Below are 25,917 nucleotides of genomic sequence, written 5' to 3'. Positions count from 1 at the left end.
CACTTCATTCTCCTCGGCGCTCGCGACCGCGATCGCGCGACAGCCAGCAGCAGGACGGCCGAGAACCCGGAGCTCGGAGGAGGACCAGCAGGCCCGGGGCGAAGAAGCGACTCTGGTGCAGTGCGGTCGGCGGCTCAGGCCAACCCTGCTTCCGCTGCTGCTGGCGAGGCCATGAAACCGGATACGTGAGTCGGCTGCGCTATGTGCGAGGCCCTGTAGCGTACCCGCTGTTCTGGGTAACGGTCTTGATCGCGTCGCATGATGACGGCGATGGAATCAGTCTGTCTTGATTCTACCCAACCGGCCAAATGCCCACAGCCAAACGCCTTCTGCTCCCTGATTACCCACCGCCACTGTAATTAAGAGTGGCTTTGGCTAGCCAGAGACCGGAAGCGGTTCGGCCGGTTGGGCAAAAATCAAGACAGACTACTCCCATGCAGTAGGGCAGTCTTTGCTCGTGTCGCTCCGGATCTGTAAGTGAGCAGTCTGTCTCGATTTTACCCAACCGGCCGAACCGCTTCCGCTCACTGCTAGCCAGAGTCACTCTTAATAATTACAGTGACTCTGGCAAGTCAGTGAGCAGAAGCGATTTGGCCGGTTCGGTACAATCAAGACAGACTGCTTTCATCGCCGCCATCTTGCGGCACTATTTAGACCGTTACCCTGTTCTTACCACTGTACACTGCCATGGTAGTCGTTAAGACACTGCTACACGTGGGCTCCGTGCCGCGCTAATGCCGAAAGCTTACAAAAAGGAACGCGGGTAATGGGCGAAGGATACATCCACGATGCCTCACGTAGACTGGTAACGCGTGTTTTATATATACTCAACGCAACGATTTGCTGCAACCTTTCTAGATTGGGGCCTTGCCTGTGTTTACGGACACTTGTGCGCTAGTGTGAGTTTTAGTCCGTTAAGTATCATGTCTGTGATTGTATTGCGAAGAGTTCATTTTCAGTTAATACCAGTTTCAATGGTCTACTTTGGCTTTTAGTTCTTATCAAAATTGCGCTAGAATACATCATCAACAGCTGCCGTTGGCTAATAAGTTCTGCATGCGCATGCCCGCCATTCATGGCCATCATCATGACCTATTTAGGCGGCTGCTATTCATGATGCTGACGCCCGATGACAAATGCGTATACACGAAAATACCACAGCACCTGCGTCCATCTACGCGCGTAACTTGGCGCCCGGATTGCAAATGCGCATGCACGGCATTAAACGAAAACCACAGCGTTCGTGCCTGTGTGCGCGCTTAACTTTAACCACCGTCCCTAGCAGGGAGACAGCACATTCCGTTTCTTCCGCTCTTTCTTTCACGCCCTTTGCCTCTACGCAACAAAGCTAACTCCTCCCAAACGACTTTAAGGCAGATCGCAGCCGGCAGCCGACCGATCTGGACTGTTCGCTCTCCGGAAGGGTGGGGGAAGATAAAACTTGTGAGCACTCGGGGAATTGTTGTCTCCGCGACTTTTGCATTCTATCGGTCTATCTTCCCACCGCCGCGCAGTGTGTGGAGCCGCTGTTAACGGGGCCGTACCATCTCGTCCTCGCACGAAGGTCGTCTTTCGCGCGGTCTTTTCCGAGAAGCGAACGCTTCGCAGGCGTCCAGACGCGGCAGTGTGTGTGTGTGTGTGTGTCTCAGCGCTCCCGCGCCTTCTTGGAGCGGCGTGCACGACATGCTACCGCGATTCGTGGTCATGAACGGCGGTGACTACCGCGCTCGGTCGAGCAGCCCGGCGCGGTCGAGCGGCAGCGGCAGCGGCGGCAGCTCGCGCTCGAGCAGCTCGTCCTCTCTGACGCGCAGGATGCTGATCCTGGAGAACTTCATCAACGGCAAATTCGAGTCCGTCGCCGAGACCATCGAGAATGTGGACCCTTCCACGGGCGGCGTCTACTCGCGCCTGCCCAACAGCGGCTCCCGCGAGGTCGACAAGGCAGTGCAGGCGGCGCTGCAGGCCTTCACCACGTAAGCTCGCGCCTTTGTCGCCATATCCGCGACGCCGCGCTCAATTGATTACCGAAAAATCAGCTTAATCGACACAGCAAAGCTTGTGCTTGGTCTAGCCACTTAAGTATGTGACCTCATGGTGGGAGTCACAAACCACGAGCCTTTACGACCCGGACAAGTGCTTTGCGTATATCTTGTTCGCTTGTGCGTGTCACACCATAGCTATGCCATTATCGGCACGTGATGGAACCACGGTAATCTGTTTATCAATAGCTCCACTTATTAAGGGCTCCTTTGCTGTTAATGTTATACAAACCAAATAACGCCGGTGCTGCTAAAGGGGCCATGAAGACAAAATGCAACTTTGATTCAAAATAAAAGAACTAGAATTTAGTAGCTCGATAAGCTCCATTCCAGCCACTAGAGACGTTTTTTTAAGCGAAAAGACCCAAGAAACATTAAAGAGCTTCGAAATTTCGCGCCATGGTGACGTAATATGGGCAGGAGTGACATGTTATGGACAGGCGCTAGAAACATTTTTATCGGTCGTTTAACTGCGCGTTAGTGTTTAAGTGATACGTTCAAACGAAACAAGAGGCCCCGCTACAATCTCCCAGTCATGTTCCTTGGCTGGGGCCTATGTCAGCGGCGCCAATGGCACAAACAAGATAGAGAAATTGCCGGAAAGTTGTCTAGGGGGTCGCCACTGTTGAATATGTTTTCTTGAATATCTCTATTTCTTTGAATTGGGCGATAAGATTACCATTTTTATCGGGAGAAAACAGCCTTCTTAAAGAACCGAGCTTGTATTTTCTCTTCATGCCCCCTTTAATTGATCTATTAACGCATCGAAGCTCCTCTGAAGCTCAGCTTGTCGCTGCTAGAGCACTTTCGGCGCTGTTTAGATTCCCAAATCCTTAGCATGGAAGTGCTGGGAATGATAATGTGTAGTACTTTGACGATGCTGGGATTTCAAAATACGGGTTGGCCGTGTTCGCTGCGCCATCGCAACTGAACACTTTTTTGCGAGAAGGATCGCACTATAGTGCGTCTATAGTCCGATGTGCTTTGGACTACACTGGCCTGGGCTTCTTCAGCTTTCAGCATCAACGCATTATTTGGCTTTAACTATGCGGGAATCTGTTTTCTGAATTTCCCTCGTACTGTGCGCTACATGTGCACCCTTGTCTATAACACCGAGTTCAACTTCAAATGGTTACCTCTCAAAACTGCTGACTCAAACGTGTCACAAAAAACGTTGAGGTCAAAATATATGGTCAGGACTTGAGAATGATGCAATCGTTTTCTTCAAATGTTTTTCTGCCGACGCAAGATAAGGCTACAAGTATGAAACATGTGTTATAGACAAGGGTATTGCCCTCTGCACATTAGCTATGCAGTATTACAACCGTGCATTGCAAATTCTGCGATTGTAGTAACTGCCTTTGTGTGAGCATGCCAAAGCCTAGCCAGCATAAGCGGCTACCGGTGGATCCCACTTGAAGACATTTAACTCCAGTTTGGTGGTCCCCCACCCCATGCCTCTGCTGTACAGCGGCAATTCCACTAGGTTTTTTTTTTTTTTCTTTCCCTACTTTTCCTTGCAGTACGAACGAACTGAAATCGATCCAATCAATGCCTATTCGACAGCATTTTGACTAAACCTGTTCAGCCAACAAAAGAACAACTCAAGAACTATGCTTGCTTCGGCTCTGCCGGGTGCTTGTACATAGTACCGCAGCAGCCGTGGGTTATCGCAGGCCAGTTAATCTGTTTTCCCACTGATGTAGCCCTTATCACAATAGAATGGTGCCCCCGGGGGTTTTGTGGTCAGGATAGGATACAGTTACACTGTTGTGCACGGTAGTTTAAAGGGTCATTGAACCGTCCCTTGGAAATAGCCGAGACTCATTCGCACCCATAAAATACACTAAGCAGTATCAAACAGCAGCGTGAGAACATACGTCACGCGAATAAAGGTGGTACTGCCTGTGTTGTGGCTTCTCGGTGTGCTTGCCATTTTACGAGTGCTGACATTCCAAACTTAGAACACTACGCGAAAAGTATTTGCTATTCGATTCCATTCGTGCAACGCAGTATTACCGCTGAATATATTCTGAGTTCTCAAGTAATCGAAATTTACAAAGCAGAAACAAAAGTTAGCTTTGCCGCATGACTTTACAACGTTCAAGCTTCACCGTATGACTTGTGTTTTGGGGTTGGCTTTTTTGCACGACGTCAAAGCGCTGCAAAAAAGCCGAACACGCGTAAGCCCTACACGCAGCAATTGCTACCTCCGGTGTATCTAATTGAGAAAATTACAGTAGCAAAACTTCCCGGAAGCTTCAAATACACTTTATTCTATCCACAGGTTGCTGATGATGATGAAAAAACTTTATTATAGAGGTTGCTGATGAACCCGCAATGCTTCATGGTAGTATACGATACATTTTTGTTTCGCTACTTGGCAATGTTGTCCTAATATTTAAATTTAAATTTTTCATGGCATTTTGTCAGCATTTAACTGACATTTATATGCGTTCAGTACTGTCTGCCTCAGTTGGTATTGTTTTTAACTGTTTTAGAACATGAACACTCAGGCAAAGACGTTCTTATTCGAAAATGTTAGGATTCGCAGCCCCAAATTTGAAATTCGCATTTGATTATTGCAGCTGTGGCATGTCGGCACAAGCAGCTGAGGCCACACCTACAGAAGATGTGCAGTATAGCGCTGGTTATGACCAATTATGTCATGCAGCGCTGAAATATTTGGATTCAACACACAGTTTAATCGAAAACAGGACCTTTTAATCAGGCATCTGGGGCGTTTTTTTTTTTTTTAATGAGCCAATGACGTGACAGGATAGGTGCAAATTGGTGGTCTTTGCCAAAACCAAAAACAAGCCTTTCAAAGTATCAGTTGACCGGCTGCACGTTGATAAAAAGACCACCGTTTATGACATCAACACTGGCGCAGTTGTGCAAGCAACCAGATAGCTAAAGTAGAACAAGTGCATGCAAGATTCAAACTTCACTTCAAACCATTCCAACATTATCGCGATCATCTACTAATATCCGTAGCCTAATGCCGAAGCGGGATTTGGACTGTTCGTTCCTAGATGACAGCAACTGCAACATTATTGCCCTTACTGAACCGTGCCTTTACCAAGATGTGAAATTTTTACCGATCGTAACAACTTCCACATATATCAAAATAACCGTAAAAATAGGCGTGGCGGAGGTGTACTTCTCACAATAAAAAACACTGTAGGCGTACTTCTTTCAATAAAAAAATTAAAAGTATATGAAATCAATGTACACCCTGACATAAAAATTATCTCACCAAGTTCGCCACCTTACTTATCGGCAGCCACTCATTCGTAAACGACCTACGCAGTGGCGTAACTGCGGCCACCAAGTTATGTCACACCGACGCCATTTACATTTTCAGTGACTTTAATTTTCCCGTAATAGATTGTGGAACCAGTTGTTTTCCTCCTGCCGCACTTCCACGGAATTTATCGACCTTGCCTTAGATTTTAACTTAGTACTTCAAATAGTGAATCAACCCACACGCTGTTTTAACATTCTCGACCTAATTCTTACGACCACTCCTGAAACGGTAGGTAGTGTACTACACATGGATGATTTTAGCGATCGCAGCTTCCTTCAAGTTACTCTTAACATTCCCCTACCCTCCTCCGGCATGGACCCCCCCCAAAAAATTCGCGGTTATAGTAATGTCAAGTGCACCCAAATTAACGCCGAACTCGAAACGTTTTGTACTGACACATTCCTACCATTTTTCGACCGTCATTCAGTAAATGATAACTTGGTGCTGTACAGAGATAAATTATGTGCACTAGCTAATAAGTTGGTCCCGCTTATAAAAGTAAAAAATGATAAACCAAACCTCTGAAGCAAAAGGAAACATTTATACCACACAGCTAAGCGCCGTGACACGCCCTCTGCGTGGCAGGCATACAAAAACAATGAAAAAATACTGTCGGTCATTCAATCTACTAAACATAAATACTGCTATATCGATCTACTTTCCCTCCTGGAATCAAATTTCTAAGTTCGGACACTTGTTTCTTCTGAACAAAATGGCCAACAAATATTCTTTCTAGATGACGGCCACGTTTCCCTTTCAGATAGTCATTGCACACCAGCATATAACGCATTTTTTTTATCTGTTGTAACCCTCGAAGAGCATTCTGACGTGCCATACGTTCCTGAACTTGACATCGCATACCGATTGAAATAACTACCGAGGGTGTTACGATTCTAGTTAATAACCTCAAGCTATACACTTTAGTCGTTATTGACATCAATTCTAAATTCTTAAAAACACCGCCCGTTTCTATTAACATTTTGTACCCCCTTTTCAGGCGATCTTTAGCGCCAGGTAAACTCCCCTCTGCTTGGAAGATTGGTAAAATAGTGCCTGTGTTAAAAGCCGACAATAAGCATTCACACAAAAGTTACCGTGCAATTTTCTTGTATCTGCTGTAACCTTCTTGAACACATAATCGCTTCGCATGTTTTCCGACACTTAGAAAATTTCTTATTTCACAACCAAAACAGATTCAAGAAAGGTTTCTCTTGCGAAACATAGCTGCCAGAACTAACAACAGAACTGCATTCCAACATGAACACTAACCTTCCGACTGACTGTAATAATGACTGGCGTAACAAATGCTTAAGGTCGCTGAACACGCGGGAAAATGTAAAATAATATCCTTTACGCGCAAATTAAACGTTTACACCTATAGCTACACGATCAATAATTTCCCACTGTCACAGGCATCATCTTACGGAACCATGGAATCTAACTTGGAATCTATTTCACACCAAATCTCTCCTGGGGCGGTATTCCCGTGTTTTGTCCCTTTTGTGTCTCTTTCAAAAGTGTCCCTTTTGAGCGAACCCCGATTGGCTAAAAGCAAACAACCGGATGTGACGTAACACAAGCGCGGCGGAGCTATGAGCCGCGTTTACTCGGAGCAGACGATTTGGAGCAGACGATTTTTCATCGCCTTATTGTTGGTTCACTCGCGGAACAATAAACGCATAAAAGATACTCTGATACAGTTTCAGTTCTTCAAAATGCGTTTTCAAGAACAGTTACGGTATTTGAATCAAAGGCCCACTGCTTAACCGGAAGTACGTCACGATGAAAGGGACACAAAAGGGACGTTTTCAAAGGGACAGTTACGAGAATACCGCCCCTGGTCTCACCACATTGCTACCATTAGCGCGAAGGCTACCAAATCTTTAGGATATCTACGCCGTAATTTACATAGCTGTCCCACTCACGTCCATCAACTACCCTATCAAACCTTTGTACGACCACAGCTTGAATTTGCCGCTCGTATCCGGTCGCCTTAGAACTACTTAATATGCTTGAAGCGATACAGAAGAGGGCCACCCGTTTCATTTCACACAATGACTATCACACCAGAATAGCGAAAATTAAGCCCAGCCTTTCGCTTTTACCCCTGGGTACTCGCCGCGACGTTTCTCTTCTTTGCCTCTTTCACAAATACGTGTACAGCAACAGACATTTCCCACTTCACCTTGATGTTCCTTCCAATACTTCACGTAGATTTCATAATCACTCCCGTTTCACGCGGTATATGGGTCAACTGATGCGTTCAACTCATCTGCTCTTCCTCGCGCCATACGTATGTGGAATGGTCTTCTGGGCAACATCGCATCCGTATCAGACAATACTACTTCCCGTCAATTACTCTTTTCGCAATAACATCTCACCACTGTTTCCACATTTTTTTTCTTCTGGCGTGTCCTGTATCCCTTTTATGTACTTTATTTGCTTAAAGACCACAAGATCCTCTCATCTCTCTACCACAACCATGCTTTGGGTTTTTTTTTTTCTTTTTTTCAGTGTCGCACTTTCTGCCCGATTATGAGTATTTTATAGTGAAAATATTTTTTGCGCGTGCGCGTAGGTTTTGCGTTTTCTCTTGCGCTTTTTCCCTTGTGCGTACTGCAAAATATAGCAACTGTTTGGTGCGCTTCGCGTCCTTATTGTTGACTACCCTTAGTTGTTGGCTCCTTTATCTGCGACACTGACTGTATTCCGTACAGTTTGTAACTCTCGTGCGTAGCTGTCGTGTGTGCGCTGTGCTATCGAGTTTTCTTTTTCTTGTTATCGTCTTCCGAACTTGTATTGCAAACCTAGCCGCCATTAGTTGTTCTGAATTTTGTAACTCGCGAATTTATGCTGTATGTTTCGGTAACACCTCACTTTATTACCCCCCTTACTCAATGCCCACAACATGGACCTGTAAGTTATTTTAAAAATAAATAAAAAATAAATAAATAAAAATAAATCCAGGTAACTTGAAATTGAGAAAAAAGCGAGAGTATGTTACCGGGCCTAAATGCAACGCTGTCAAAACTATTAAATGACATCTTTTACATGTCAGCTAGGGAAATTTCGGGCCAAAAAGTGATTTAAAAATCTGCATAAATTCAGAGAATTCTTGCAGATTTTGCTATGCAGAATAATGCGTAGCATTTTTATGCCGCTTCTCTTGAGTTTGAGTTCTCTACAGGCATTTTTTTTTTTGTTTTTCTAAATCCGGTCGGACCAATTACCCCCAATTACGCTATTATAATGATTACAGGCGGAACTTCTGATAAGTCTGCATTATTGTGGAAATGCAGGGCATTATGCGGTTCACCATCTTCCGTAATTTTTTACTATTTTCTTATTTGTTAGTTTTTCAAAAATTCGCTCTACCAATTATCTCCATTTACGCTATTATAACGAGAACAGATGAAACTTCGCGAAATCCGCATTATTATGGAAATTCAGGGCGTTACGCAGTTCGTCATTTTCCGTATTTTCATTTTTCTCATTTTTAAATTTAAAAATAAATTGTTTGACCAGTTATCTCCATTTATGCTGTTATAACGATTACCGGGGGATGATTTGCTAAATCTGGTTTATTGTGTAAATTCAGGGCGTTACATTGTCCTGGCTGTGGGAGTACTCGGAAAAGAATGATATGGATGAAAATATGCGATAGAATTTCGCAATATTATGATAAGTTCGGATTTCGATCGTACTGAATTGAGGCGTTGAAATTGGTGCGACACTCTTATGAAAACTTTATTGCAATTGAGTTTCAAGAATTGCATGATGGAGTTTTCGCGGAAAAGGCATTAAACATGTGAATCAGGGCTCTCAGAGCAGTAGATCTACACATTAAGAGCCGGTGAGTCCTCCTGGCAGTATTAGCAGCTCTTTTCAAATTCTCCCGTAGGGTAATTTTTGGGGGGCATGATTGAAGGCACTCACGACGCAAGCAAGCTCTTCATTGCCTCGCCATAAATTTCCAATACGCTTCCCAAGAAGGCTGCTCAAATCTTCTTCACCTTAATGAAGTGGCTCGTATTCACAAGCAGGCGGGATTTACCATGCCTTGTAAGCGGCGGCTAATTTGTTAATTTCATAAATGGTAAATATGGGTGTAAAAATATTAACCAGATTTACTCCGTAGGTAAGGGGGAGACGAGATGAAAGCATTGTTTTGCATCTGTTTCATATGGTTCACTTCTTCTTGTGTTCGCTTTGTGTTGGACGTCCAGGGACAGATCTTCCGCCGATCTCTTATTAATTCCTGTATCAATAATAAGGCAGGTACAAAAATAAAATAAAAACTTCTGAAAACACCCACGAAACAGTCCGAACAGTCACACCAAGAGCGAAATCCCATTGGGCAAATAGATTTGGCTCATTTTTATCCGTGCACAGGACCAGGCTCATTTCTGATACGAACTACGGTCTGCGTACTCGTTTTCAGGGCGTTATTGCACCTAATTTAGGGCCATCTTTTTTTCTAGTGGAAGGTTGCCGAGTTTTTCTGGTCAGTGCGATTTTATATGACTTAGTTTCGGTTTCTTGATGTGGGTCATCTCGAAAAAACGCCTCATATGAAAGCAGGCCTGGCAGTTGCAGCACATTCTTTGCAACTGTAAAAAGAAACAGCACATCTGACTGACTTGTCACAATGAATAGATTAAGCACAGCTAATGTCCCATCGAAGAGAAAATAAGTTTTGTCAGAGTGTTTATATCTAGCTGCATGGAGCCAACTTTCGAAAGCTTCCCGATACTCCATGTTTTATGCACCCAAGGGTTTTTTTAACCTTGCGTCTCAATTGCACAGCTTAGAGTGTAGCTCGAAATTCAATATCTGACGCTGTTCCATACCACCGAATTTAACCCATCGGGTCTCCACTACTTAACTTGAAACCTCATGGGAACCATGTATGCAGTTTTCAGAGATTTTCTGCTATAAACCAGTTGTATGCCTCACTCCAAGCAAGAGTGTCTGTGCGTATGCTGTGAATATCATCATCATGGCTGACAAAGATGTCCAGTTGGTCGCATGAGGGAGGATCGGCATGATCCCCTCCGTATCTTCACTAAAAATGATGCTGCGTGAATAGGCAATGTCCCTCTTATCGCTCTTAAGGATCATGATTAAGTAGAACGCTTTCTACGCGTCCATACCTACCACTGATCTGTGGGGCGGCGCTGTTCCAGGTGGTCCCAGAGGTCTACGGCGGAGCGCTCCAAATTCCTCATCCGCATCGCCGACCTGATCGAGAGCCGGCTGGATGAGTTCGCGCAGGCGGAGTCTCGGGACCAGGGCAAGCCGGTCTGGCTAGCACGCACCGTGGACATCCCGCGGGCGGTGCACAACTTCCGACACTTTGCCACCACTGCCCAGTGCGACCGAGAAATGTACGCCTCCTGCGCAAGGGAGCCCTCCTATATGCCACTACTTGTAGTAATATCAGGGTGAAAGCTCAGCACTGCCACTGTCGCAATGTGCTGCGTCCACATACACTAGGGACTTCTATCAAGAATTTTAAGAATCTTCGTCAAGAATTACGGACCGATACGGTTGCAGTTATGTATATCAACCAAAACAACGGTAATTGGTGTCCTGAAGCAATTATCGCTGCAAAATGAACAAAAATTTACCTTCCATGGAAGCATTATCACGAAGTCAGGAGCCACACTCGGTTCTGGCACTTAACAATATTTATGGGAGCAAACTAGCGCAACTATAAGAAGGGACCATTGAGCAAGCAGTCTGTGTGAAGGGCACAGTCTATAGTTAGCTAATAGATTGCGGCAACATTTGGCCCTCCACGTGAAATTATCGCAACCCATGGTGATTTCGCGATTATTTTGTAGCGCAATCCAAGCCAGATCCTTCCGACATCGCCTGCAACTCTTCGGTCGTTGACTGGCTTTCTGGGACTCACTGCAACGGATGCGCCGAAGCAGATGCCTTCCTTCATAAGCACGTTGGACGCTGTTACCTGGAAGGTGGCATTAGAAACTTGCCTCAAACAATAGCAAGTCATAATCTTGAGTAGTACATCAGTTTAAGAGAGCTAAAAAAGGAAAACCATGAGACTCGTAGTTGATTGTTCATTTTTGCCCAAACACCCTGAGTGGGCAAGTGCCATAATACGCTGCCGCAATGCACAATGGGATGGAGGATTTGGCGGACACGGTCTTCCCAAATGCGTCATAAGCAGCAGTGCTCCACGAAAGTACAGTGTCATTTGCGGCAAGCGACCTGGAAGGAGAGCTTGTCCCCAATCAGTAGCTTCCATATAGGAGACAGTAGCCGGCGTCGCCTGTTTTCAAAGGACGTCAGATATGCCTCCCATTTGAATCCCAGAATTTGAGATCTATGGCAGACAGCTCGGGCAGCACATCTCGGAGCATCTTGTGCAAGAGATTCCCCCCTGTGGTTACGCAGGGCGATCCCGCAACAGGCGTCGAACGTGCTGCACTACACGGTCCGCTCGGCGGTGGGCGTGGTGGCCGTGATCGTGCCCTGGAACCTGCCCCTGTACTTGCTCACCTTCAAGCTGGCACCGGCGATGGTCTACGGCAACACGGTGGTGGCCAAGCCCAGCGAGCTCACCTCCGTCACGGCCTGGTTGCTGGCCAAAGTGTTCGTGGATGCCGGTAAGACCCCAATTGCCCGAAAGCACACGCGCTCACTCTAAGGACCGGAGCAGGCTAGGACACGACGATCATTACGGACAACAAATGTGCAGTTCCAAGACCATGGAGCTGATGGTCATTCGACGTTCCAGTAGTCTGTCACACCTTGTAGCTCAGTGACAACCAGTGAAATGGTCATAAATTATGTCTGGCTGGCATGTATTATAATGTTTGTGGTCAGTCTGCTGAGTGCTAAAGGGACAGCTGCAGCATTTCAATTGCTTTGTGACAATGCGAGATCATGCGGATTTTGGAACTATCAATGCAGCGTACTGGGAGTGTATGAAATACTACCACCACGTGCCTCGTGCAGGGAATGTGCTCTGTTGCTGGGCATGTTGTGCAAATGCGCATTGGTACAAGCCGCATGTTAGGCTGCTGTGATAATTTTGTTAGCATAAGCTATGTGTTTCCGTGTTTTTGCTAACGGAGACTGACACAGTGCTCCTGGAGGGGCGAAATATACTTTTAAATGCTTTTTCATGGTTTTTAAAGCGAAACTTTATATGGCTAGGGTTCTGTGCACATTTCCTGTGCATGTGCAAAAACGCCTTGCAGGAAAGCCACAATTATCATGATTGCTAAGCACAAAACAGCTGTTAATTATTTTGTCAAATTTGTCATAACGTTTGCGGTACACTATAAAGTGTATTGATTTCTGGACCTCCTACACATGAAGCAAGGGTGCTACGACTGAGTCACAGCAGGAGCTTTTAGTTCCTGTAAAGAAACTTGTAAGGAATAATAGGCGCCTGATGCGGTGAGGGATGATTGCATCAGATTGATGTAGTGCAGTGAAGCAGCAAGGGAGCGTCATCTTCGTGAGGGCTTTATAACAAACTCGGCGTTGCGCTTAAACACAACGGCTTGATGGCATGTATACCTGCAAACGGTCGGCCATTACAATAGCTGGGTCCCTTTTGGTGAGACCAGGCAGGTATTTAAAGACTCCGAAAATTGGAGGATGCTTGTTAATGCGCCGCCAAATAGGCAGCTGGGCCCAAGGTAGGGGCAATGAAACGATAGTGGTTGTCAGTCTCTACATCTCTCCAAGCTGCTACAGTTTCAACTACAGGTACGTCACCTGGAAAATATATAAATGCATAGAATTCAGAAAAATCTTTGGGTACAAAAAAGACGGCCATTTCTACAGGGTCAGCTGTTCCCGGAACATTTTTCAAGATAGCTGCTGGTCGCACTTAGCTGTCAACGTACAAAGAAAACGACTGCCTTCCGCCCCGGAAGCACGCTGCCGATGTCATTAGCGCATTATAGCCCAGATTGCCTTGGAGCGAATCAAGTGTGCTCACTTAAGGATCAGATGGTGATAGTTAGTGCTCGTTCGAATAATCAGCATGAGTATTCTGTAACCAGCGTATGTGTAGAAATAAGAGCACGCTTGCAATGCCTCCTTCAGCCGGGATCAAAAATAGTTTCGCCAAGGAGTGTCCACACATGCAATGCAGTAGCTTCTCTGGAGCGAAATTAACTCTTTCACATGAGTGCAAGTGCCAAAAAGAGTAACAGCGCTTGGCGTATCCCCGGCGTTCTAGCAGTCATGGCTGCCCATTAAATCATCGCCTCATCTATCATGATTCCTGTCCCCTGTCTTGCGGCCGTGTAAAAATACGTCCATGTCGTTTGTCGCTTGTTAATGAGCCACCTAGGACTTGATGATAATCTGATTGATTGATTGATTGATTGATTGATTGATTGATTGATTGATTGATTGATTGATTGATTGATTGATTGGTTGATTGATTGATTGATTGATTGATTGATTGATTGATTGATTGTAGGATTTAACGCGCCGACGCAACGCAGGCGATGATGCGCGCCGTAGTGGAGGGCTCCGGATTAATTTTGACCACCTGGGGATCTTTAACGTGCGCCGAAATCTCGTACGCACGGGCGTTTTTGCTTTTCGCCTCCACAAGAAAAGCGGCCGCCGCGGCCGGAAATCGAACCCGCGTCCTTGTGCTCGGCAGCACAACGCCTTAGCCACTGAGCCACCACGGCACGTTTCGATGATAATCTGCATGATCCCTCCAGAAACGAGCACCTCACAAGCCAATGGTTTCTTTGGGCACGCATACATCGCAAACCTTGAAATTTGAAAACCGTGCGCTCTAAACGGCCGTGCTTCCGCTCCGTGCCTACCCCAGGGCGCGCACATCCTCGCGAGCCGATCGCAGGCCGTGTGCGGCGCTGGGAAATGGAAATTCCTGGCTTTGCTCGAACACTTGCAAGCACATCCACCGAGTTGATCATGCCGAAGCCACACAAGCCGTACGACCCGACTAGACAGGAGTCTAGGCAGCCCAGATGGGCACGGGATCACCTTTTGCGAGGCAGCAATCCACCCCTGCAGCAAAAAGAAACATCCCCCTCGCGAGGGGCACGATCAAATGCAAAGCATTTCCGGGGGCGCACGACGTTAAGTAGTTTGCGTTACGTTAATGTTGTTGCACTTGTGGCAACTGCTGACGAGAGAGCGCGGCGATGAGTGCGTTCCAGCCTCGCCGACACCCGCCTTTATCACGCCACGATCGCGCCACGCGCGCGCGATGCTGACGTCACGATCACGCCACAGATGTTGTTGATCCCGCGACGCGCGCGCCCCCACCTGTAGGGCGCGAACCGACCGCGGAGAGAGCGCACGATGCGAGCGGAGAGTCGGCGAGGAGGAGCGGGGCTGACGAGAGAGCGCGGCGATGAGTGCGTTCCAGCCTCGCCGACACCCGCCTTTATCACGCCCCGACAGCGCCGAGAGGGCGCACCTGCGAGCGATGCGGACTACTACGGACGCCTAGAACGGGTGACATCGGGAGTTAAAGAAATGCTCTGCATTTAAAAAAATTACTCCCACCTCCCCTCGCGGGAACCCCTGTGTAGATGCGACGCATAGGGGGTTCCGTTGTTGTTTCCGTTAGGTTGATTCTCCCATCGCGTGAAACGTGCCGTGAACCCCCTGCCGCGGCTATGACGCAACGTGGCGCGGCTATGACGCAACACAATCCAACAAAATCCACTTTAATCCAATCCAATCCAATCCAAGCCAAGCCAATCCAATCGAATCCAATCCAATGCCCCTCGCGAGAGAGTGTTCGCTATCGGAGAGGAGAGGGGGTAAGCGGCGGAGAGCGCAGCTCGCGCGGCGAGGAGAATGGGGGAGGGGTGTGGACGGACAACGCCGTATGGAGGGACAAGGCTAGTGAATGAGATGCAGTCGCATCTAAAACAACGCTCGGTTTTAGTTGTCTTACCCGAGGTCAACTGACCACCTGTGGTACGTGCTAGGTCAAAAATTGCGAAGTCTTCGTGAAAGGAGACACCCTTACCATTAAAAGACAACTCTATGAAATTGTGAATCGGACTGTCAAGGCTTATGTAACTAGACCCATTAACACAAGGGATACTCGCACTACTTATGTTATACAGCTAATGTTTGCAATCGTAACACTCAAAGTAATCATGCCCAGAAATTTTTTCTTTGGCACAAAATAACAAAAAAGTGTGGGCGTGGGCGAAGGGGGGGAAAGAGTAGGCTTACTGCCTTCATTTTGCATTTTTGAAAATCATAACTGGTGAACATACGACAGAGGAATAGCTGTTAGCTCTACACCTGAAATTTGTTAATTAGCAAACCGCAATTACCTTATCAAAGCCGTTTACAATTCAAGATGAGCATCATCTCTCACGCAACCAATTTCTGTTTGTTGCTCAGGCAAAATATAAAAAAAAGTTCTGCTTCTTTCTTCCTGCACTTGCTTACGCGTATACACTGTTGTCGCAGGGCTTCCTCCTGGCGTGGTAAACTTTGTGTTCGGCTTCGGCCCGATTGTCGGTGACGCACTGGTGCGCCACCCCAACACCAAGGCCATCTCGTTCACTGGCAGCACCAAGACCGGCACTACCATCGCCCAGATGTCCGCACCCTACGCAAAGAAGCTCTCTCTTGAGGTCTGTGCGCAGCCGTGCAAGCGCTGTTTCTCCTAGACATCCCACAGAAAAAATAGACACGTAGAATGGGTGAATCCGGTAGCATCTGACAGCACTAAGGCTGGAAGCCATGTCAGCTATCTCCATTATGCCAAACCCAGTGAACGCTTGAAACAATTTTGTCCTCCAGACGTTTTCTTGACGTTTAATATAGAGGCATGCGACTGCTTCAATCTTCACTTCAATGATGGTGCAATTCTGCTCTCCTTTCTGTCTAGAGTGGTCTCGTCATTGCTGGAAAGGAGCTTGATTTTTATTTATTTATTTTTACCATTCAGACATTTATTTTTACCATTCAAGAAGACATTTCGTCTTGAGTCGCAATCAGAGGTGGATCCAGAGCAGTTGTGGATGTGAGTAATGTGATGATGATAAGGGGGTGGATATCTCAGCCCAAGGTGAGATGCAGCAAAAGTTTTAAGAGGCTTTGAAGAAGTCATTCACGGTGACGACTGTAGGAAAAGTGCCCGTTCAAACACCTGGCATTTAAGGGAGGGAGAAATATTGTCCTTACTGCTTCATCCTCCTTTCCAAATCCTCCACAATTGCAGCTGGCTACCTGTAAAAATAAACTTAAAAAGCTATGCATTGCTTATTGGACGCACTCATTTATAGTGCGATTTGCGCTGCTGAGCACGAGGTCGCGGGTTCGTTTCCCGGCCGCGGCGGCCGCTTTTCTGATGGAGGCGAAAAGCAAAAACGCCCGTGTGTACGAGATTTCGGCGCACGTTAAAGATCCCCAGGTGGTCAAAATTAATCCGGAGCCCTCCACTACGGCGCGCCTCATCGCCTGCGTTGCGTCTGCGCGTTAAACCCCCACAATCAATCAATCAATTTATAGTGCGATGAAAGCTCGCACAGCTTCTTTTAATCATAACATTGAAATACAGGACTGCTCAGTCTTCTTTTGTATTCGTTTTGCTTTGGAAATGTGGAGGAGAGGGCTCTCATCCGTCAAAAGAGCTGCTGCTGAAATGAAACAGTCACCCATCAAGCCAGGTTATTGGGAACTTTAAATGTGCTATCCTGTACAGACTCTCAACGCTCGGCCCACCCTGTACTACTTCCACAAGATGTAAAAAAATATTCTTCTCTACCACCTTTACCTGCGCATGTTCATTTTTTGCAGATGGGAGGCAAGAATGCAGCCATCGTATTCGAAGACGCTGACCTGAAGAAGTGCATCGCCTCACTCATAAAGTACGCAGGAATTTTTTTTTTTTCATCTCCCTTTGCTTCAAAGGAATATGGCTTGGCATTGACTTAGTTAACTGTAGTGTATTACATTATTTGCACGGACAGTTAAAGCACAAAGTTTGTATTTGTGGCAGGCTAGAGGTAATAGAGCTTGAGTTGACTGCAACCTCGTGCTTTTTTTTTCCACCCTCCTTATGCTTTCCATATGCTTAGTTCAGCAAGCCATTGTTAAGTGTGTTCATATCGCATTACAAAAAAGTAGTGCTAAAATACGAGCTCATAATAGAAGCACAAACTGTTGTCGCGGTGTTTCAATGCGGTTTTCTTTTGCCGGAAATTGTGTTGGCCCCAGTTTGCAGTGCAGTTTAAAAGAATTTTCTCTGAAATATTGCCCAAGCTCAAAATAGGGTTTCTAAAATCACATCCCGCTGAGCGCAAAGTTCGCGCATTAATTGCACTGTTTTTTTATTCTCCAGTTACCTATTTTGAATTCTCCATTTCCAGGGCCAGCTTCCTAAACCAAGGCGAGATCTGCCTCTGCACGAGTCGTATCTACATTCAGAAGAAATTATACCAAAAGTTTACGGATGCGTTTGTTCAGGAAGCAAGGTAACACACTTGTCAGAGTGTCGACCTGCATATTAGCTGGTTGTTTCTCGTGTACCAGAAGTGGCATATCGCGCATTCCAGATCTTACTGATAAAGATTAGATTTTTATTTTGAATAAACATGTAACTTACCAGTGGAACACGTTTCTAAATTTCCATATAATAAGTACTGACCCGAAGAAATAAGGCCCTTCCTGCTTGTGTGATGTATAAACGATGATCGTCGATACATCGCACTTCCTTGATTGATTGATTGTAGGGTTTAACGCGCCGACGCAACGCAGGCGATGAGGCGCGCCGTAGTGGAGGGCTCCGGATTAATTTTGACCACCTGGGGATCTTTACCGTGCGCCGAAATCTCGAACACACGGGCGTTTTTGCTTTTCGCCTCCATCAGAAAAGCGGCCGCCGCGGCCGGGAATCGAACCCGCGACCTCGTGCTCAGCAGCTCAACGCCTTAGCCACTGAGCCACCGCGGCGGGTATACATCGCACTTCCTTCAGAGCTATCTATCGAACGCGCAGCGGTACCAAAGTTTGCAGAAGCTAGGCATACACATGTGTGCCCGCAGTCCTGATTCTACTGGATTAACGAGTGTCAATTGTTGTAGTAGCTTTGGTGGATAACTTGAGGTTATACCCAAGCATGTAACCTTAATGAAATAACCGCTGTTCACACGCATGCTAGAACATGAAATGTACGAAATGACTCCTCACGGGAATTTTTTGGTGGCGTTTTACTGCTTGATTTAAAGGAGCCATGAAGAGAAAATACAACTTCGTTTAATTTGAAAGAACTAGGATTCAGTATCTCACTCAGCTCCAATCAGCCACAAAAGATGTTTTTAACGAAAAAAAAAGCAAGAAGTATTTAAGAACTTTCAAATTTTGCGCCACAGTGACGTGTTATGAGCAAGAATGACGTCATACGGGCCAACAATAAAACATAACTTTCAGTGCGTTAACTGCACGTTAGCGTTCAAGTGATGCGGTCAAATGGAACTAGAGGCCCCATTACAGACGTCCAGTCATGTGTCGTCGCTACAGGTCAGTTAGGCGGCCGCCAATCGCACAAACAAGGTTCCGTGACGTCATAGAAAAGTTGCGGGAAATTGGCTAGAGGGTCGCGACTGCTTCAAATGTTTTCTTTAATATTTCCGTTATTTGTTCGAAGATTGTGATGATATTGGTATCATTTTTATCGGAACTAAGCAGTCTTTCTAATAAACCCAACTTGTATTTTGTCTTCATGGCTCCTTTAATACAGAAATAAGAGTTGGCAGTCAAGAAAACCTCGGAAAGCAAAGGGGAGGATGTGGTAGGTCATTGAAACAGATAAAGAATTTGGAAAGAAAGTAAGTGGAGAAAAAATGCCCGCAAGGTGGGATTCGAACCCACGACCTCCAGAATACCGGTCTGGTGCGATAACCATTACGCTACCGGCGGGGCGATTTTCCCCTCCACTTTCTGGGGTATTTCTGTTAAGGTAATTTGTTTCCTGTGCTTGGGGGTGGTAGCCAGCGCCACTCGGACTACTCGGGGTGAAGGGGACCTTCGTTTTACTCCCGGGCCGTGACTCGAGTGTCTACGACATGTCAAGAGTGGTCGACCAGCGTCCTATGCTGTCGTCCTAAGCAGCGTCCTAAGCTTCCTGTGGCACTAAGACTGCCAGAACAGAGGCCCTCGATATGCATGTAGCGAATCAGAATAGGAAAATGAGGGGCTCGTTGAAATAATACAGAAATAAGAGTTGGCAGTCAAGAAAACCTCGGAAAGCAAAGGGGGGAATGTGGTAGGTCATTGAAACAGATAAAGAATTTGGAAAGAAAGTGGAGAAAAAAATTAGGATCGAGCTCAATCCGGATCGGGCGCATGCTACACGGCAGTTTCAATCGCGATCGAGCTCGATCCCGCTCAAACTCAATCCTGATTTCTCAAGTGCGATCGAGGCTTCCAAGCGCGATCGAACGAAAGCGGCGATACTCTCGTCCCCGCTCAGTAATGACACAGAAGATGAAAAGTTCAACTAAAGCTACAAACTGTGTGAAATAACTTGATCCAAATAAGCGTGAGGTAACATTTACATAGTTGCATATACCTACGACCGCGAGAAGTTACCAGACGCCGGCCGCAAGTACAATATTAGCGCCATCTGGCGTACACGAGTGCAATCGGTGCAACTTTTCGATCGCGATTGAAACTGGCCGTGTAGCTGCGGCAGTGCGTCGAGCGCGCTCGAAAACTCGATCGCGATTCACTTCAATCGCGATTGAAAGTGCCCGTGTGACAGGGGTATAAGAGGGCTCATCTGAGAGGCAACTTCAATGAGGCAGCTGAGAGGCAGCTTTTATTTATTTATTTATTTATTTATTTATTTATTTATTTATTTATTTATTTATTTACTTATTTCTACATTCCATCCTCACTTCAGTTACAATAAAGTCGAGAGAATTTGAAATACAAACTTTCATTCCCAGATTTTAATGAAATGAATGTGGGGTAATGTGCATGAATCTAGTTGTCTATGAAAAATTTTCAATTACACGGTATACCAGCTTTGTTACGCCATCTGCACGAAGCTGCTAGTTACTAGCTGACACTTGGACATAGCACCTGTAATCTTCAAGATCTCTTTTCTATATCCATATACTCCGGAATTTCTGACCATGGAACAGGACAAATATGCAGGCACCCCCTATAAATACTCACACAAATTGTGCGGTTCTTTCAGCACTCGACTTGTTCTATTGATTGCACTTTGAGGATTAGCAAAGAGCGCTTGTACTTTTTACTCGTACTCGGGTAATCACTCAAATTTGGCTGAGGGTTCTTGTAATTCACGTCCGAAGGTGTTGTCCAGCTTCTAATTCCGTCCCCCATCCCTCATCCGGATCTCCTCCCGGGCAGGAAGCTCCGGGTGGGGCCCCCCCAGAGCGAGTCTGTGTTCATGGGTGCGCTGGTGAGCAAGGAGCACCTGGAGAAGGTCAAGTTCTACATCAAGCTGGCCATGGAGGACGGGGGCAACGTGCTCTGCGGAGGCCTCCGAGAGGAGCCCGACCTGCCCAAGGAGAACAAGAACGTGAGTGGGCACTGCTCCGATAAACTGACCCAACGGTCATGCCTGCTTGTGCAGAACTGCAGCAGTGGCCCGCTGTACAGGCATTTCAGGGCTATTCGCAATTGCTCCCCCATTTTGCACCCCACGTGCCGCCTCCTGAACGGACGGCGGCACCTCTGCAAAAGATGTCAGGTGGATGGAGGGATCATTGTTGTTGGCAAGGAAGGGTTAGCTTGACACAAATAAGGTGATCCTAGCGAGTATAAAGATTACTAAGAGAAGTAAAATGTCATCTACAGCTGTGCACAGAGATTAGGCAACGATTAAGGCTTATGCCCCTGTATGTCCTAATCCCACTACCTGGAGGTGTCATAATCCTGGCCGGCGGAAGTCTTCGCACTCCTCAGCAATATGTTGGCGAAATATGAGACAGAATACGAAAAACCTTGCAAAATGGGTGCAGGTGACATCAAAAAGCACTCGCCTCGATACCGCATCTTATAAGGCCGCCAGCCAGCTCTTACTTGTAGAACTTCCCGCTATAACCACATTAACATACGTAGAAATGCGTGCAGATGACGTTAATCCTTCATGAGTGAAAATTGGTTTCAAGTGTCTTAACCACAAATGTGATCACGTGCACGAACTGTACAAGCACATTACACAAAATACCTGATGAGGCAGTCCCTCTGTCCCATGTAGATTGATTTACTGCAAAAGCAGTGTAGGGGCCAACAGAGAAAAGTTGTACCAAGCGAGGTAAATCTTGGTTTGGATATTGCCTATATTAAAGGGTATTCCTCAACAGGTACAATTAAAATTCAGTGAAGATTCAAGGTAGTATAACAAAGTCACCAGCCAAAGTTTAACGTGCACCTGGAGGAAAACAAATAGCAATCACTCATGCATTATATATTTCGGTTTTACTCCTTCTCACGATTGAAAGGCTTTGCTATTGAGTAGGGCCCAAACTAATGCACTAATGCCCCCTGATGACTAAGGCGAGGTTTTAAAAGGTTGGCCTTTCCACAAAACGCGCACAGCTTGCTATTACTATTCCACTGTACAACACACCTCAAATCAGCTTTTCCGCACAATAGCCACACTGCGCAAGGCAGCCACATTTTCATTCATGAAAGTGCGTAAGAGAGGCATGGAGGTAACACCTGCGACACGTGAAGAAATTGCTTTGACAGTATGTCCTACGTCAATATCCTCTATGTACCCCGCACTGTTGTAGGGTTCCCATAACTTTTCACAGTCAAGTGTACTGTCAGTGTTTTTTAAACATCTGTGATGTGATGGGCCCAAATTGTTTGGAGCAACAAAATGTATTTGGAGCATCCAGATAGAAGCACACTGGAGCGACACGACAGCAATTTGGAAGAGCGAGAAGCATGCCTTGGACGTGCGAATCGTGTGAATCGAAACCCGAGTGACCCTCAACCCTGGCCCCAGGACTACAGCCCTAAGGAAGAACGCGCCGCCCATCGCAAGGCTTGGAGGCAACAGCTGAAGAACCTTAGTTCCCGCCACAATCTTCCTCCTCCCACTTTGACCTCACACGCCGCGAAGGCACTTACATTCGCCAGGCTCAGACTCTCTAAATCCCTTGTGACCTAATTCTTCACTATATAATGACCCCAGATGGCACGCCCCATTGTCACGTGTGTGGCGATTATCCCGACGTTAAACACACTTACTGGGTTTTTCCTCGCGCCAGGAGATCACCTCACTTTCTTCATCCACGCCTTTTACCATCAAGCTGGGCTGCTCCTCCACCTGATCTCCGCCCCATCCTTTGGCCTCGCCTCGCCCGGCACATTGCCCACGTGCGGGGCCCTGACCCCTGCGGAATTCCCGCCTGAACGCATTCCAGGCCCACCAGAACCCCATTTTCGGCAGCCCGGACATGGGCCGCTTTAAATAAAGTTTGATCTCTCTCTCATTGAGCTGAAATTATGACATGCTAAAACACATATGTTTGAAACGATTGCCCTTCAAAGGATACAGTTCTCTGTTTACAATATATTTAATATCAATTTGTGCTTGATTAATTCTTTAGCCACTTCGTCGGTTCAACTCACGAGGGCCGAATGAACCAAATACTTATCCCTAATTTCTGTGTGACCTTGTCTAGAATAATTTCGTGCTCCCCCATCCAACATCGCAATGCAAAACGATAGCTGCACAGTCGAGAAGAAATTAATCATAAAACTGCAAGTTTCCTTGCAGCAGTAGTAAATAAAGACAAGGAGGGGGCGGATATTGTTTGTGAGATTGTGCATGCTAATATTTGTTACGCACAGTTGTAGACAACCGCGGCACTAGGTAAACTAGTTCTGGCACAAGTAACCGACGAATATTTTGACACTTTGAAGGGGTGAGTGCTACACTGCCTCCTTCCAGAAATGAGAACAATGGTGTGTATTCCAACCGCCTCAACACCACGCGATAGTCTCTACTGAGCGCATCTGAGACGACTACTACACACTGCTACATAACACAGACTTACGTGAGAGGTCTAGCCAGCAGTTATGAACCAAGAGTATTCGAAAAAATTGCAAGTACTATGCACTCAGTAATGCCATGCATTGTGTGCTCCACTGCAGGGCTACTTCTTGCTGCCAACGGTGATCACAGACCTGCCTCACTCATCGCGTTGCATGCAAGAGGAGATCTTCGGGCCAGTCACGTGCCTGGCGCCGTTTGACACGGACCTCGAAGTGATCGAGAAGGTCAACGGTGTCCCCTATGGCCTGTGCGCCAGCATCTGGTCCAGAGATGTCTCCCGCGTCCACAAGATGGCGCAGCGCCTCGAGGTACGTACCCAGCAGGGACCTCACGACCCAGGTTAGGTCAGCTCCTTGTGGGGCCACGAGACTTGCCAGGTTGCCAGAACTCGACCAATCGTTGCATATGCGACGGCTGATGGGGGTGCTTTGAGCTTTCCTGTACTGGCCATCGCCCGTTGATCTGAAGAAGAAAATTAACCTCTGCGCAAGAAAGGTGTGAAGTTTGCAAACCCAAGCACCCTCTTCCCATTCCAAAAATCAATGACTGGCATGGTAGGCTGAACCTTTTGTGTACTCTCTACAACTCGGAATGCTTGTGTGCAAATACTAAGCCTTGCGTTAAAACACATCCGTGCACACAGTCATTAATCGAGGCGTGTGTGCCATTTCCCAGATAATACAACAATTCAGTGATGTCCAATGCTTAACACAGTGGTGTCCTTTTTATCCAAGGTTGCACCACTAGCAATAGATCTCACCATGATCTCCCACAAACTACCATGCAACATCCAACTCAATGTACGTCTAACTGCAGGCAATTGCTTGACAATGCTGGACCCCAAAGGCAGGCAAACCTCAAAGCAATGAGCGAAAATCTGAAAAACTTGAACTGAGATGAGCACAGCCATTAAAGCCAGGCTGAAGTGACATGACATGCTGCTAAGCCCAAGGACGCGGGTTCGATTTCCGCTTTCTAGTGGAGGCGAAAAGCAAAAACTCCTGCGTGGTCAAGATACCCAGGTGGTCAAAATTAATCCGGTGCCCTCCACTACGGCGGGCCTCATCGCCTGTGAGGCTTCGGCGCGTTAAACCCTACAATCAATCAAAAGTGGCATTACATCCAGCAATAAAATGGCCCGCTTGGGAGAAAACCTGTACCCAACCGCTGCACGCACATTCACGGCAGCCATGTTAGAAGCGCACATAGTGGAGCCCGACCGGTTCTTCAGCTGCATGGCCTACGAGAGTACCAAGCACCCGGCTGGCCGGAATGTCACTTTCGCTTCATGACCGCTTGTGTGATTTGCCAGCAGGTGCAGCGTCATCTGCAGCGGAGCTATTTACACACACCTGATTAACAAGGCATTCCACAGGGCTAACATTCATGTCCCAGTTTGGTAGCAAATAACCCAGGTTCAAAATAAGTTCGGCCTAGGTGAAATTTCAGTGCAACAGGCCTTTAACATCAGGCCGCCACATACCTGTGCTCTCCACTACTGCCTGGTGTGTAGTCAGCAGTTCGACTGGCTCCTTAGCAGCAAAGATCCAGGGAGGTAGCGCAGAAATGCTTTCACACTAAAAATACCATCACACATCAGGACGCATTGCAACCTTCACTATCTAGTCCCCATCACCAGCATATAGAACAGGCTGATAAGCATGATCCCGTTTCTCAAGGTGAGACATAGCCGCAAAAGAGTAGGCAGGGTAAAATGACATGCCGTTGAACCCTTTGAGAAGGGGCAGTAAAATAACCCCTGCTCTTTGTAAGGGGCAGCAATGCCATCCAGCAGAATGAGCAGAGTCATTTACACTAAAGGGGCAATGGTATCCCACGCTCTTCACCGACGTTAGCAGAGGGCTGAAGGGAGTGTTTCGCATGTGTACAATAGGCCCATCACGTGGTGTTATTTTTTATTACCTTATACGAATGTATCTGAGTGGGCAATTGTACCCTGAATGTTAGTGAAACTGTGTGGTGTATACAGTGCCCATCACGTCATTGTTTCCCAGGTGGGCACCGTCTGGTGCAACTGCTGGATGGTGCGTCACCTGCACATGCCGTTCGGAGGGATGAAGATGTCCGGCGTGGGCCGCGAAGGCACCGACGCCTCCAAGGAGTTCTACACCGAGGTCAAGTCCATCTGCCTGGACTACAGCTGAACCAAGCCACGGTGCCGTCGCAGATACGCTTTACCGATTAAAAATTGAAGCCGCACACACCCAGTGCAATGAGTTTATTTTGAATATTCCCATACATTGGACAGTGCTAACTCGGTAGAAAAAGTATGCAGCCAGGTCATTTTATACGCGGGACTTGGCCTCGAAACCCCTGCCTAATGCTACCAAGATGTCCTCTGGCAAGAAAATTCCCACGAGAATTCAGGTAGTGAAAAAACCGCTCGGCCCTCTTTGCATTTAGGCACTTTCGGAGCTTCTCAGCCTTGCAGATTACTTGCAGTGCATCAGTGTAGTGACGGACACAGCAGCACTGCCCAACGCAGCCTCCACCAG

General features: G+C 46.8%; 1 protein-coding gene across 1 annotated transcript; it reads left to right on the top strand.

Moving 5' to 3' along the window:
• LOC144174856 (2-aminomuconic semialdehyde dehydrogenase-like) lies at positions 1–25,625 on the top strand. The gene is made up of 10 exons (XM_077703801.1): positions 1–185; positions 1,812–1,973; positions 10,536–10,736; positions 11,773–11,984; positions 15,820–15,986; positions 17,155–17,225; positions 17,727–17,831; positions 20,737–20,908; positions 23,500–23,709; positions 25,417–25,625. Exons 1-10 carry the CDS (start codon positions 172–174, stop codon positions 25,564–25,566), a joined length of 1,464 nt encoding a protein of 487 aa, XP_077559927.1. The 5' UTR covers positions 1–171; the 3' UTR covers positions 25,567–25,625.
• Positions 25,626–25,917: the final 292 nt, after the last annotated feature.

This window comes from Haemaphysalis longicornis, unplaced genomic scaffold (genome assembly GCF_048455015.1).
Source record: "Haemaphysalis longicornis isolate Haplotype H1 unplaced genomic scaffold, Haemaphysalis longicornis Haplotype H1 scaffold_3, whole genome shotgun sequence".
Taxonomy (NCBI): Eukaryota; Metazoa; Arthropoda; class Arachnida; order Ixodida; family Ixodidae; genus Haemaphysalis; species Haemaphysalis longicornis.
The sequence above is the reverse complement of the archived record's forward strand: the minus strand, read 5'-3'. Positions and strand labels throughout refer to the sequence as shown.